The sequence below is a fragment of the Cherax quadricarinatus genome, chromosome 33 (genome assembly GCF_038502225.1).
Source record: "Cherax quadricarinatus isolate ZL_2023a chromosome 33, ASM3850222v1, whole genome shotgun sequence".
NCBI lineage: Eukaryota > Metazoa > Arthropoda > Malacostraca > Decapoda > Parastacidae > Cherax > Cherax quadricarinatus.
In genome coordinates this window covers 28,760,452-28,773,835 of record NC_091324.1, presented here as the reverse complement: position 1 = coordinate 28,773,835, position 13,384 = coordinate 28,760,452, and the positions used below count along the sequence as shown (strand labels likewise).

The window sequence follows — 13,384 nt, the reverse complement described above, 5'->3', positions numbered from 1 at the left end:
CTTTTCGGAAATCGTCGCGTTATTTTCGTCCAAACATTGGCTCGCAGATGGTCGGTTGACTCGCTTATCGTCATTCATCCTGGATGCGTACTCATGGCTCTGAGCTGCCTCGGCCTCCCTTCCCAGCCAGTGTACCATTGTTTACCAGTGAGCGACGGTCCCCCCACTTGTTCGTACGAAATATTTCATAATATTCCATTCATTTTAGTGCTTGCAAGTGCTAAATAAACTACCATGGCTCCAAAGAAAGCTCTTAGTGCCAAGCCTTTGGTAGAGAAGGTGAGAAATGCGATTGAATTTAAGAAAAACATCATTGAACAATATGAAAGTGGCGTACGTGTGGCCGAACTGGCCAGGATGTGTAACAACCCCCATACAACCATATCTTCCATCGTGTCAAAGAAAAAGGAAATCAAGGAAGCTGTTGCTTGGAGAAAATTGTGGCCAGATTGTGTCGACAAGAGGGATTTTGAAGGGTTTGGGATTGACCCTGATGAGCCTATGTCAGTTGTGAAATCTATTGTGGCATTGGGGAGTTCCATGGGGATGGATGCGAGTCTGGAGGATTTGGAAGAGTCGGTGGAAGACCACAATGAAGAGCTAACCACTGAGGAGCTGCAAGAGCTTCAGCAGGAACAGCAACAGATCGCAGCTCAGAATCTTGCTGCAGAGGAGGAGGAAGAGAGATGGAAGAAGGTACTTTCTTCAGAAATTAAGGAGATTTTTGAAGTGTGGGGTAGGATGGAAAGATTTATGGAGAAACATCACCCTGAGAAGGATGTTGCAAGCCATATCGGCAACTTGTACAGTGACAGTGTCTTGGCCTATTTTAGGGAAGTTGTAAAGAGACGCCAGAAACAGAGCTCTCTGGACACTGTTTTTGCGAGACAGGACTCCAGTGACTCTCGAGCTGGTCCTAGTGGCATTAAGAAACAGAGAAGAGAAGTATGTAACCCCAGGTGTTGATGGAAGGGGATTCCCCTTCCAAACAGTAACTAATCCAATCTCTCCTCCTCCAGCCTTCCATACACTAAGAAGAATCTCCAATAAAGGTAAGTGTTATGCTGTTAATGTTTCATTCATCATGTCCCATTGTTTTGTTTATGTACTACATCTATATTTCATGTAAAAAAATTTTTTTGTTTTAATACTTCTGGGTATCAGGAACGAATTGTATTTACATTATTTCTTATGGGGAAAATTGATTTGAAAATCGTATAGTATTTCGATAATCGTCACACTTCCAGGAACGGATTAACGATGATAAACGAGGGACCACTGTATATATTATAGAACAATAGTAATAAATAATTTTTTATATTTGTGTAAACAAGTTTTGTAAATAATATGATACTAGTGTTTTCGCTATAATTGTGTTACATTCAACAAATGCATAGTATATGAACATTGGACCATACTTTGGTCTCACAGGCCACATAAGTTATGTGAAAAAACAAAATAGTGAAAAAAAAGACACCTTCGAATGCAAGTAAACCAAAGTTTACCGGGTGAGTGGCATTCGCTGCTGTTGCCATACACCGCCCATTTTTTGCCAACTTTGCGCCTCTATATCTCGGTAAGTACTGGTTGCAAAAATTTTTGGGGGGGCTTAAAATAGTCATAAAATTAATCTTAATAGTTTGATAAAAATACCAGGAGACACTTCAGGATTTGGGGTTGTGACAGTCAAAAGGGTTAATGATAGTAAAAGTACAAAATTTGATGGAAAGCTTGTGGAATTATGCTTTTGCAAACTTAGTCTGTGATATTTATGCATTGGCAATTTCATCCACTTTGAGTCCTATTTTAGGCCAATTTCATTGTTCCAGTTAGCTAAACTTAGCTATTTTGCTAGCATGCCTTCCATTCTGTCAATTGAATACAAGAAATTTCCCATTTAACTGTTTCAGTTACACAATAAATTGATCAAAAATTGGTAATTTGGCCAGTTTCACACAAAATTAAAAAATTGCCAATTTAGCCCTTTCAGGGTCGACAGACTCTCTGAGACTTGTTCTCAGGGTCGGCCAAATTTAAAAAAAAAAATTATTTTTTCTTGTGAAAAGATAGAGAATCTTTTCCCGATCATAATGACACCAAAAGTACGAAATATGATGAAATTTACGGAATTACGCTCTCGCGAAGTTAGCGGTCTCAGCGATGTTTACGCATTAGCGATTTTGCCCACTTTGAGCCCTATTTTCAGCCAATTCCAATGTACTTGTCAACAAAAATCATAACTATTTCGCTATAACTCCATTTTTTTCTATCGAATGAGTACAAGAAACCACCCATTTACCGATTTCAACTATCCAATACAGTGGTCAGAATTTAGCAATTTTGCCAATTTCACACAAATTTCAAAAGATGCCAATTTCCGAATAGGTCCAGAATAAACAAGAAAGACATTCCTGGTACTAAAATAACATTTCCCCTGTTCATTAGTCACGTCCCCATGCCCCTCTTACATTCTTTTGCTTTCCACTTTGAATTTTTATTCTCACAAAAAAATAGAAGATTTACTGTTATGCAGACTACTGCATTGGTGTAGAAATGATATAAATATTATCAGTGCACTTGTGGAAGAATATTAGACTCGCCAATTGACGTGTATTGGACGCATAGCATGATTTGTTTACTTTTGAACTTTGGTAAAAATTTAACATTTCTGCTACTTGAGCGCAATTCAAGGTAGTTTTCTTTGTTAAACCAGTCAAAATCATCTTAATTTCTGTAATATGTCTTCCATTCTATAAAATGAGACTAGGAAAACTAGATTACAACAATAAATACGATACGAAAATACAGTGCAAAGTCGCTGTTTTAATCCAAAAACACGGTCAAAGTTTTTTTTTTCTCATTACGCACTGTGTGCTGCAGGATTTTTTTATACCGCGCACACTGACTACATAGACCCATTCTTTCATATGTAGGCCTACCAGCTTCCTCTCGCTAGATTTGAGGGCGCTAGAATTTAGGCGTACTAGTACGTCAAAAACCCTGGTGCGTAAGCCTGAAAGGGTTAAAAGTAGGGTCCAGAATAAACAATGCAGACATTCCTAGCATTAAAACATTTCCTCTGTTCATTAGTTACATCCCCAGGCCTCTCCTAAATGTGTTACACTTCCATTCCATTTTGAATTTATACTTGTACAAAAAAATACAAATAACCTGCACATAGAGGAGCTTACGGCAACATTTCAGTCCTACTTGCACCATTTACAAAGTCACACTACCATAAACAAGAGAGGGAGCCAGTATATATAGGCCGGGGGGAGGGGGTGAAGAAGAGAGAAAAGGAAGTAGTGGTATTGGTAAGGCTGGCAGTGGTAGTAGAAAGTAGGGAGAGTAGTTAGTGGCACAAAAGAGAAAGGGGAGTGAAAAATGAGGGGAGGCATTAGTAAAGGTAGTAGGAATAGAGGGGAAGACATAGTAGAAGTGGAATTAGTCAAAGAACAAGAAAACCACTTCAGGAGAGCTAATTACCCACAAGGGGTAGGACCAAAAACACGTGGAAAAACTGATGACCAGAACACACTAAGTCCTTGTCCTCCCTGCCTATGTATAGTGGCTCCCTCTCTCTCGTATGTTAGTGTGACTTTGTAAATGGTCCAGGTTGAACTGAAACGTTGCCGTAAGCTCCTCTCTCCTATGCGTAGGTTATTTGTTACAGTAACGGTATAGTGCCTTTTTGTTCTTTTGAAGATATTCTGTTATGCAGACTACTGCATTATTGTAATATGTACTTGTATAAATAATGTCAGTGCATTTCATTGTGTATGAGACTGATCAGTTGCACGCGTATTGGATGAGTGACATAATTTGTGTCCTCTGGAAAATCAGCAAAAATCAAATATTTCCATTACTTTGAGCTCAATTTCGAGCTACCTCAAGTCCTAAAACCAATAAAAATAATCTCTATTTCTGTAATACAGGTCTCCCTCAACATTCACGTTTTCAACTTTCACGGGCTTCACACATTCGCAAATTCCCAACCGCCAAATTCCCAGTCACCAAATCCCCAGCCGCCAAATCATATTTAAGTTTCCCGCCACCTGCGAGTCCCTACTACCCTCCCACCGACCCCCGCAACTGGCAGCCAGCCCTCCCACCACTCGGTGTGGTGAGTGTTTTGTTTGTTCATTATTTGCTATTAAACTACAGTATAAATAATGTAAACCCATTCATGACTGCATATTGGAATGGCTATTCGGACAGGTATTAGACGGTGACATTATGTGTTTACTCTTGAACACTGCAAAGAATTAAACATTTCTGCTACAGCTAATAATAACAATAGTAATAATAATAATAATAATATGATATAATTGAAGAAGGAAATTGTACAAAAATACGAGGGAGTGGTTGACACATCGTCAGTGTGGCTTTGTTTATGCTGGAGTGAACATTAGTCTCCGTGCTCTTCCAAACATTTCACAGTAATTCATTGTGTTTGGTGCTTGTAGATTGAGTGTGACTGGAGTGGTAGAGGCAGTGATTGAGGCAATGGTATTTAATAACATACATGTTAATAATAATACATGTACATGTTATTAATAATATGTACTATTATTATTTATAACATATATGTTATTAAATACATACATGTTATTAAATACATACATGCTATTAATAATACATGCTATTAATAATAACATGTACTATTATTATTTATAACATATATGTTATTAAATACCACTGCCTCAACCGCTGAATTATTGTGAAATGTTTAGAAGAGCAGGGAGACTAATGTTCACTCCAGCATAAACAAAGTCACACTGACGATGTGTCAACCACTCCCTCGTATTTTTGTACAATTTCCTTCTTCAATTATATCCTATTTTTTATTATTATTATTATTATTATTATTATTATTATTATTATTACTATTACTACTATTACTACAATTATTACTATTATTACTACTACTACTATTATTACTATTATTACTATTGTTATTATTAGCAATAGCAGAAATGTTCGATTCTTTGCTGTGTTCAAGAGTAAACACATGATGTCACCGTCTAATACCTTTCTTAATAGCCATTCCAATATGCAGTCATGAATGGGTTTACATTATTTATTCTGTAGTTTAATAGCAAATAATGAACAAACAAAACACTCGCCACACTGAGTGGTGGGAGGGCTGGCTGCCAGTTGCGGGGGTCGGAGGGAGGGTAGTAGAGACTCGCAGTGGTGGAGTCTGGTATTTAATAACATACATGTTATTAAATAACATACGTTATTAAAGCATAACATGTATATATTTAGTACAATTTACGATGTTTTCATGTATTTTATGATTATTCATGGTTCAACAAGTTAAGGAAGCAGTATTGTAATACATGTACATTTCCCTACAATATATTGGGGCACCAAACATTCACGGTTTTTCAACATTCGCGAGGCTCTTGATCCCCTAACCCTCGCGAATGTTGAGGGAGACCTGTATATCTTCCATTCTGTCAATAGATACCAAGAAACTGAGTATATAATCATAAAAACCATCTGAAAATACACCGCAAAGTTGCTATTTTAAACTAATACACGATTATGCACTGCATGGGGCTGGATTTATTTTTATATGGTGTACACTTACTGCATAGACCCATTCTCTTATCTCTAGGCCCAAATTTACTGCTTATCTGAGTGAGCTGAGCTCATCTAAAACTATGGCACGAACCCTGTGCTCAAACCTATAGTACTATGGCACAGACCTCAAAAAGGTTAGGTATGGTGTGTGGAGAATTTGAAAGCTTAATGGTATAGATAAAGAATGTGTTTAGGAAAATAATTGCATTATCAAGATGACTGGTTAACCAGAAAAGAAATTAAAAGTACAGCACAACCTTGATTAGTACAGTGGACCCCCGCCTTACGATATTAATCCGTTCCTGAGAGCTCATCGTAAGCTGAAATTATTGTAAGGCGAATTAATTTTCCCCATAAGAAATAATGGAAATCAGATTAATCAGTGCAAGACACCCCAAAGTATGAAAAAAAAAAATTTTACCACATGAAATATTAATTTTAATACACACAAACTGAAGAAGACATGAACAATTACTACACTACTAAGAATAGAATACATGACACTTGCCTGGTGATGATTGATGGGATGGGAGGAGGGGAGAGTGTGGAAGTTATTGTTTAGAAGGGGAATCCCCTTCCATTAGGACTTGAGGTAGCACGTCCTTTTCCGGGGTTACTTCCCTTCTTCTTTTAATGCCACTAAGACCAGCTTGAGAGTCACTGGACCTCTGTCGCACAACAAATCTGTCCATAGACCTCTGTACCTCCCGTTCCTTTAAGACTTTCCTAAAATGGGCCATAACATTGTCATTGTACAGGTTGCCAACAAAGCTTGCAGTAGCTGTGTCAGGGTGATTTTCATCCACAAAGGTTTGCAGTTCAACCCACTTTGCACACATTTCCTTAATCTTCGAAGTAGGCAACTTCCTCAATTCCTCTCCCCTTCTCTGAAGCAGTTTCCTCAGGTCTGGCCTCTTGCTGTTGAAGATGATCTTGCAGCTCATCAGTGGTTAGTTCCTTATTGTCCTTCTCCACCAACACTTCCACATCCTCCCCACTAACCTCCAACCCCAAGGACTTCACCAATGCCACAGTGGATTCCACAACTGGCATACGCTTCTCAGGGTTAGCCTCAAACCCTTCAAAATCCCTTTCTTCTACACACACTGGTCACAGTTTCTTCCAAGCAGAGTTCAAGATCCTCTTAGTCACTCCCTCCCAAGCCTTACCTATAAGGTTTACACAACTGAGGATACTAAAGTGATCTTTCCAAAACTCTCTTAGTCAATCGAGTGTGTGAGGTCACTTCAAAGCAATTTTGAAACATAGCTTTTGTGTAGAGTTTTTCGAAGTTTGAAACGACCTGCTGGTCCATGGGCTGCAGGAGAGGAGTGGTATTAGGAGGCAAAAACTTGACCTTAATGAAGCTCATGTCCCCGGAAAGTCGCTCTGCCAAGTCTGAAGGATGACCAGGAGCATTGTTAAGGTCCAATTTCTTTTCCATTAGGTAGTTTTTCACATTGGGGGCAAATGCATGGTGTAACCAGTCATAGAAAAGGTCCCTATTGACCCATGCCTTAATGTTTGCCCTCCACAGCACACACAAATTAGCCTTGAGGACATTGTTTTGCCTGAAAGCTCTGGGAGTTTGAGTGATGCACCAGTAAAGGCTTCACTTTGCAATCACCACTAGCATTAGCACACAACAGAAGAGTAAGCCTGTCTTTTATAGGCTTATGTCCTGGGAGTGCCTTTTCCTCCTGAGTAATGTAGGTCCTGCTTGGCAATTTCTTCCAAAACAGGCCTGTTTCTTCGCAATTAAACACTTCTTCAGGTTTCAATTCTTCACCGTCTATGTACTCCTTGAATTCCTTCACATATTTTTCAGCTGCTTTTTTGGTCCAACCTGGCAGCCTCACCATGCCTTATCACACTATGTATGCCACTACGATTCTTAAATCTCTCAAACTAACCTTTGCTAGCCTTAAATTCACTCACATCACTAGTTGCAGGCATTTTTCCTAGCCTTTTCACATATGATCGCTTGAGAGATGCTATCTCCTGCTATCTGTGTTTCATTTATCCACACCAGTAACAGTCTCTCAACATCTTCTATCACTTGCGATCTCTGTTTCGAAAACAAGCTTGCACCTTTTGTAAGAACAGCTTCCTTGATTGCCATTTTGTTTGCCAAGGTAGTAGCAATGGTTGATTGGGGTCTGGTATACAACCTGGCCAGCTCCGAGACACACACTCCACTTTTGTACTTAGCAGTTATCTCTTTCTTCATTTCCATAGTAATTTTCATCCTTTTTACCACACGGTTGGCACTAGAAGCTTTCTTGGGACCCATGGTGACTTATTTTGCAGCTACAAGCACTAAAAACACTGATATGAAATGTACCGAATGTATGCTTAGATGCGACTGCACTAGCTGGCGTGTAAACACTGACACGCATGGGGCAGCTGAGGCCACGCGTGGGACTTGTCCCGGATGAATCACGTGAGGCAAGGCAAAATTTTTGCGTTCAAATGCTTCGTATGGCAGATTTAACGTAACGCGATGCGTTTGTAAGGCGGGGTTCCACTGTGCTATTAATGAATTCCACTAAATGATTGCATTGAATTCATATTGTTTGAAGCTGTTGTAACACAAAGTATGTATGGCAATTGGTACCACTCCAGTGAAAGTACAGTATGCAATGAAAATTTTTAATATACTATTACCAAAGGATAATAAAATTGTATTTCTTATTCAAGTTTATTATAAGCTAAACATTAAAAACATTACAGTTAACCCTTTCATTGTCCAGACCCCTGATCTGAGAGTTACTCTCAGTGTCCAAGAATTTCCCCTAGATCAGTCAGGCTGTGATGAATATGTGAGAGCAGCGGGCCTCCAGCAGCAGCAGCCTGATTGACCAGGCTAGCACCAGACAAACCTGGCCTACGGCTGGGCTCTGGGAGTAGAAATTCTCTCAAAACTCATGAAAGGTATATCACAGCATAGACCCATTTTCTCAAATCTAGGCCCAAATTTACAGCTCACAGCTTACCTGAGTGAACTGAGCTTGTGGCGTAGTACTACGGCACATACAATGAAAGGGCTAAGAAGGTCTCTTATCAGTCATTTCTTTCGTTATTAGTGAGGTATAGCTGTAATAATATTTTTTATAATACTAACCTTTTTTTTCCAGGTGTGCATCACTGTTTAATGAATGAAACTAGTTTCATGATTCCATATTTTATAGAAAGTAGAGGGAAATGACACACCTCCTCAAACCCTTCTATAATACAGTTCTTTTCTTTTCCTTTTAGTGTGCCCTATTCACCACACTTTCAAATGTTTTTAATCTTGTCTTAATGTGCTTTTCAGAAACTCCAGCACTTACTGTTGCAGGATCTGCTAAAAGAAAGATAGATGATGCGGGTGCATCAACATCAAAAAAGGCGAAGGTTATTGCAGGAGCGTCTCCAAAAAATTCCATGCGTAAACTGTCTCGTAAGTTGCTAAATACACCTACCATCCGACTTATGACCTGCTCGACTTACGACCACTCGACTTGCGACCATGTTTTTTATGCCAAATTTCTGGGAAATAAACAACTATTTGTGTTGTACACAGTGTTTATCCTAAACCTTACAGTATAAAATACAGTACTAACAACATAAAAAGTAAAGTAAAACATGAAATACCAAAATAAAACAATAAAGTCATTACAAAAATGTTTCGTTGATATTCAGTAGTAAAGTTTGACTTACGACCATTTTGACTTACGACCGGTTTCTCGGAACCGAACTCGGTCGTAAGTCGGATGGTAGGTGTATATTGTTTTTTTTATTCTCCATAATGCCTAGTTTTGCCTGTGATGATGAATTAAAATAAGCAAATCTGTCAGATGTACCATGTATACTAGAGTACAGTGGACCCCCACATAACGATTACCTCCGAATGCGACCAATTATGTAAGTGTATTTATGTAAGTGCGTTTGTACGTGTATGTTTGGGGGTCTGAAATTGACTAATCTACTTCACAATATTTCTTATGGGAACAAATTCGGTCAGTACTGGCACCTGAACATACTTCTGGAGTGAAAAAATATCGTTAACCGGGGGTCCACTGTATATAGGTTGAGCTATTAAGACCAAATTTTTAAGCAAAAGGTAGAGTAAGACCTTGAAGTTGAAATTCTTATATATTTAAGACCTACAGTATTACATTCCTACTTCTCAAGTACAACAACAGCAAAACCACTCATTAATTTCATAATACAATGAAACCTCAAAAATCGAACTGCTCCCAACACGACCAATTATGTAAGTGTATTTTTGTAAGTGCTTTTATAAGTGCATTTTTGAGGGTCTGAAATGGACTAATCTAATTTACATTATTCCTGATGGGAATAAATTCATTTGGTAAAGGCACTCGAACAGCCTTCTGGACTGAAGAAAGTTCGATATTTGAGGTTCCACTGTATTCAGTTTTTTAATTTTTGCTGGTTAAGCACTAGTGCCCTTGGTCAGGCACTGTTTAAAAGTATTTTTAATCCTCTCTTCTTAGGTTAAGTTGTTTCATGTTAGGATCACTCAGATTAGGGTAAAGTTAATTATCTGAAATGTACATGATATGCAAGACAAGCTACAGGGGTTGGGAATCTTTAGCGCTAAAGATTTCCATCCCCTGTGCCTTGTTAAGATCGCCTGTCTGCGACTGTCTGCATATATGATATACAGTAGATGTGAAAGGCATAAATTCTTTGTGGTGAAAATGCCCTCTTTCTTCAGTTTCCTTGCAATGCAACAGGAGGTTCAATGCAGAGATGCCGGATTGACCATAGTTCCCATCCTCAAGATACCAATTTATTTCTTTTCCTGTTAATATTAAAAAAATTGTGGTTGTATAGGGTAATGTTAAATAGATATTATCAAGTATTTTTACGTTTATTATAATTATGGTGTGTGGAAAGGTTAAATACTGGACAGCTCTGCTGGGTGCTTGATTCTTGTAGGATTTGGTGGTCCTGTGGGTTAGAGCATTGTGTGATTTTCACTTGCCATGAGGTGGGCCAAAACAACATGGGTTTGAGTCCTTGGCTAGTCAGTGTTTTTTTTTTTTTTTTTTTTTTTTTTTATCATCACTGGCCGATTCCCACCAAGGCAGGGTGGCCCGAAAAAGAAAACACTTTCACCATCATTCACTCCATCACTGTCTTGCCAGAAGGGTGCTTTACACTACAGTTTTTAAACTGCAACATTAACACCCCTCCTTCAGAGCGCAGGCACTGTACTTCCCATCTCCAGGACTCAAGTCCGGCCTGCCGGTTTCCCTGAACCCCTTCATAAATGTTACTTTGCTCACACTCCAACAGCACGTCAAGTATTAAAAACCATTTATCTCCATTCACTCCTATCAAACACGCTCACGCATGCCTGCTGGAAGTCCAAGCCCCTCGCACACAAAACCTCCTTTACCTCCTCCCTCCAACCTTTCCTAGGCCGACCCCTACCCCGCCTTCCTTCCACTACAGACTGATACACTCTTGAAGTCATTCTGTTTCGCTCCATTCTCTCTACATGTCCGAACCACCTCAACAACCCTTCCTCAGCCCTCTGGACAACAGTTTTGGTAATCCCGCACCTCCTCCTAACTTTCAAACTACGAATTCTCTGCATTATATTCACACCACATATTGCCCTCAGACATGACATCTCCACTGCCTCCAGCCTTCTCCTCGCTGCAACATTCATCACCCATGCTTCACACCCATATAAGAGTGTTGGTAAAACTAAACTCTCATACATTCCCCTCTTTGCCTCCAAGGACAAAGTTCTTTGTCTCCACAGACTCCTAAGTGCACCACTCACCCTTTTCCCCTCATCAATTCTATGATTCACCTCAGTGTTATTGATTAAATACCACTCGTTCGTGGTCACAATAAGAGTGTGAGAGAGTGAGATTTTTTTTTTCTTCAGCAAGTCGGCTGTCTCCCGAGGCAGGGTGACCCAAAAAGAAAGAAAATCCCCAAAAAGAAAATACTTTCATCATTCAACACTTTCACCTCACTCGCACATAATCACTGTCTTTGCAGAGGCACTCGTATACTGTCGTATATGAGTGTCAATATCCCAAACCCCTCCTTTAAAGTGCAGGCATTGTACTTCCCATTTCGAGGACTCAGTCCTGGCTAACCAGTTCTCTAAATCCCTTCACTAATTATTACTCTGCTCTCACTCCAACAGCTCGTCAGGTCCCAAAAACCATTAGTCTCCATTCACTCCTATCTAACACGCTCACACACTTGCTGGAAGTCCAAGCCCCTCGCCCACAAAACCTTTTTTATCCCCTCCCTTCAACCTTTTCGAGCACGACCCCTACCCCTCCTTCCTTCCCCTACAGATTTATATGCTCTGCAAGTCATTCTAATTTGATCCATTCTCTCTAAATAACCAAACTACATCAACAGCCCCTCTTTAGCCCTCTGACTAATACTTTTAGTAACTCCATTCCTCCTCCTAATTTCCACACTCAGAATTCTCTGCATAATACTTAAATCATGCATTGCCCTTAGACAGGACACCTCCACTGCCTCCAACTGCCTCCATGCTGCAGCATTTACAGCCCAAGCTTCACACCCATATAAGAGTGTTGGTACCACTATAGTACTTTCATACATTCCCTTCTTTTCTTCCATAGATAACATTAGTTGTCTCCACAGATACCGCGATGCACCACTTGCCTTTTCTCCTTCAAAAATTCTATGGTTAACCTCATCCTTCATAAACCCATCCGCTGACAAGTCAACTCTCAAATATTTGGAAACGTTCAATTCTTCCATACTCCCTTTATCCAGTGTGATACCCAATTTTTCTTCATCTAAATCATTTAATACCCTCATCACCTTACTCTCATACATAGTGGTAGTAGTGCTAAGCCCAGTAGTGAAAGCAGTAGAAGTAATAGAGGTAGAAAGTAGGGAGATTATTTCAGTGGCACAAGAGAGAAAGGGGACTTCTCTCCAAATGCTCTACTCCTGTTAAATTCCTGTTCTCTGCCTTCCCAATATTTCCAGTCTTTTTACTCTCAACAACTTTTCGTTCCTTAGCCCTTTCAGTGTCGGGACTTCTGATCAGAGAATTGCTTTCAGGGTTGAAGAATTTAAAGAAAAAAATATTTTTTTCTTATGAAATGTTTTTCTGAAGGCAATGAAGCCAAAAGTTTGAAATTTGATGGAAAACTTGCAGAATTACGCTCTCACAGTTAGCAATCTCAGCGATATTTACTCATTTTGATGTGAAGGCTTACTCAGCCCTGTAACAACTTCAGACAGTATTACTCAGGCTGGCTCCTCCTCAGGAAAATTAATGAATAGAAAAAGAAATAATAATTCACAAAGATAAACACTTTATTATTTATTAAATCAAACATAAAACAATAAAACATGAAAGGTATATCCTATTTGAAAGAAAAATGAAAAATGAAATGAATAAAATAACATTTGAACTCAACGCTAATATCTACAGGGGTGTCTGGTGTTGGTGACACTGTTGTTGAAATCGTAGCCGTTGCTGATGATGGGGTGGGGGGGGGGTCGCAGGTGTTGGTGACCATCCACTGGCTAGTTCTTCACAGTATACCAGTGAGTAATCTCTCCCGATGACAGGAAAGCAGGTTCTTTACCGCTGCAATGATGTGGGGTTACGTCCTGCAATTTCATACAGGTGCACAGGTAATTAGATCCAAAATGGAGAAGTCTCTGGACGTTAGTCCTCCTGTTCTTCTCGTTGATTGACAGGTGACCCTCACTGTCATCCAAGCTGAAAAGATAGACAGGTTACCCACTGCTTAAATAA

General features: G+C 39.5%; 1 protein-coding gene across 1 annotated transcript in view; it reads left to right on the top strand.

Annotated features, from left to right (window-relative positions):
* Window positions 1-13,384, top strand: part of Fkbp39 (FK506-binding protein 39kD) — an 88,397-nt gene that overhangs the window by 13,495 nt on the left and 61,518 nt on the right. The window contains exon 4 of the mRNA XM_053783856.2: window positions 8,909-9,034. Within this exon, the coding sequence (XP_053639831.2) occupies window positions 8,909-9,034 (126 nt within the window). The remainder of the gene's footprint in view (window positions 1-8,908; window positions 9,035-13,384) is intronic.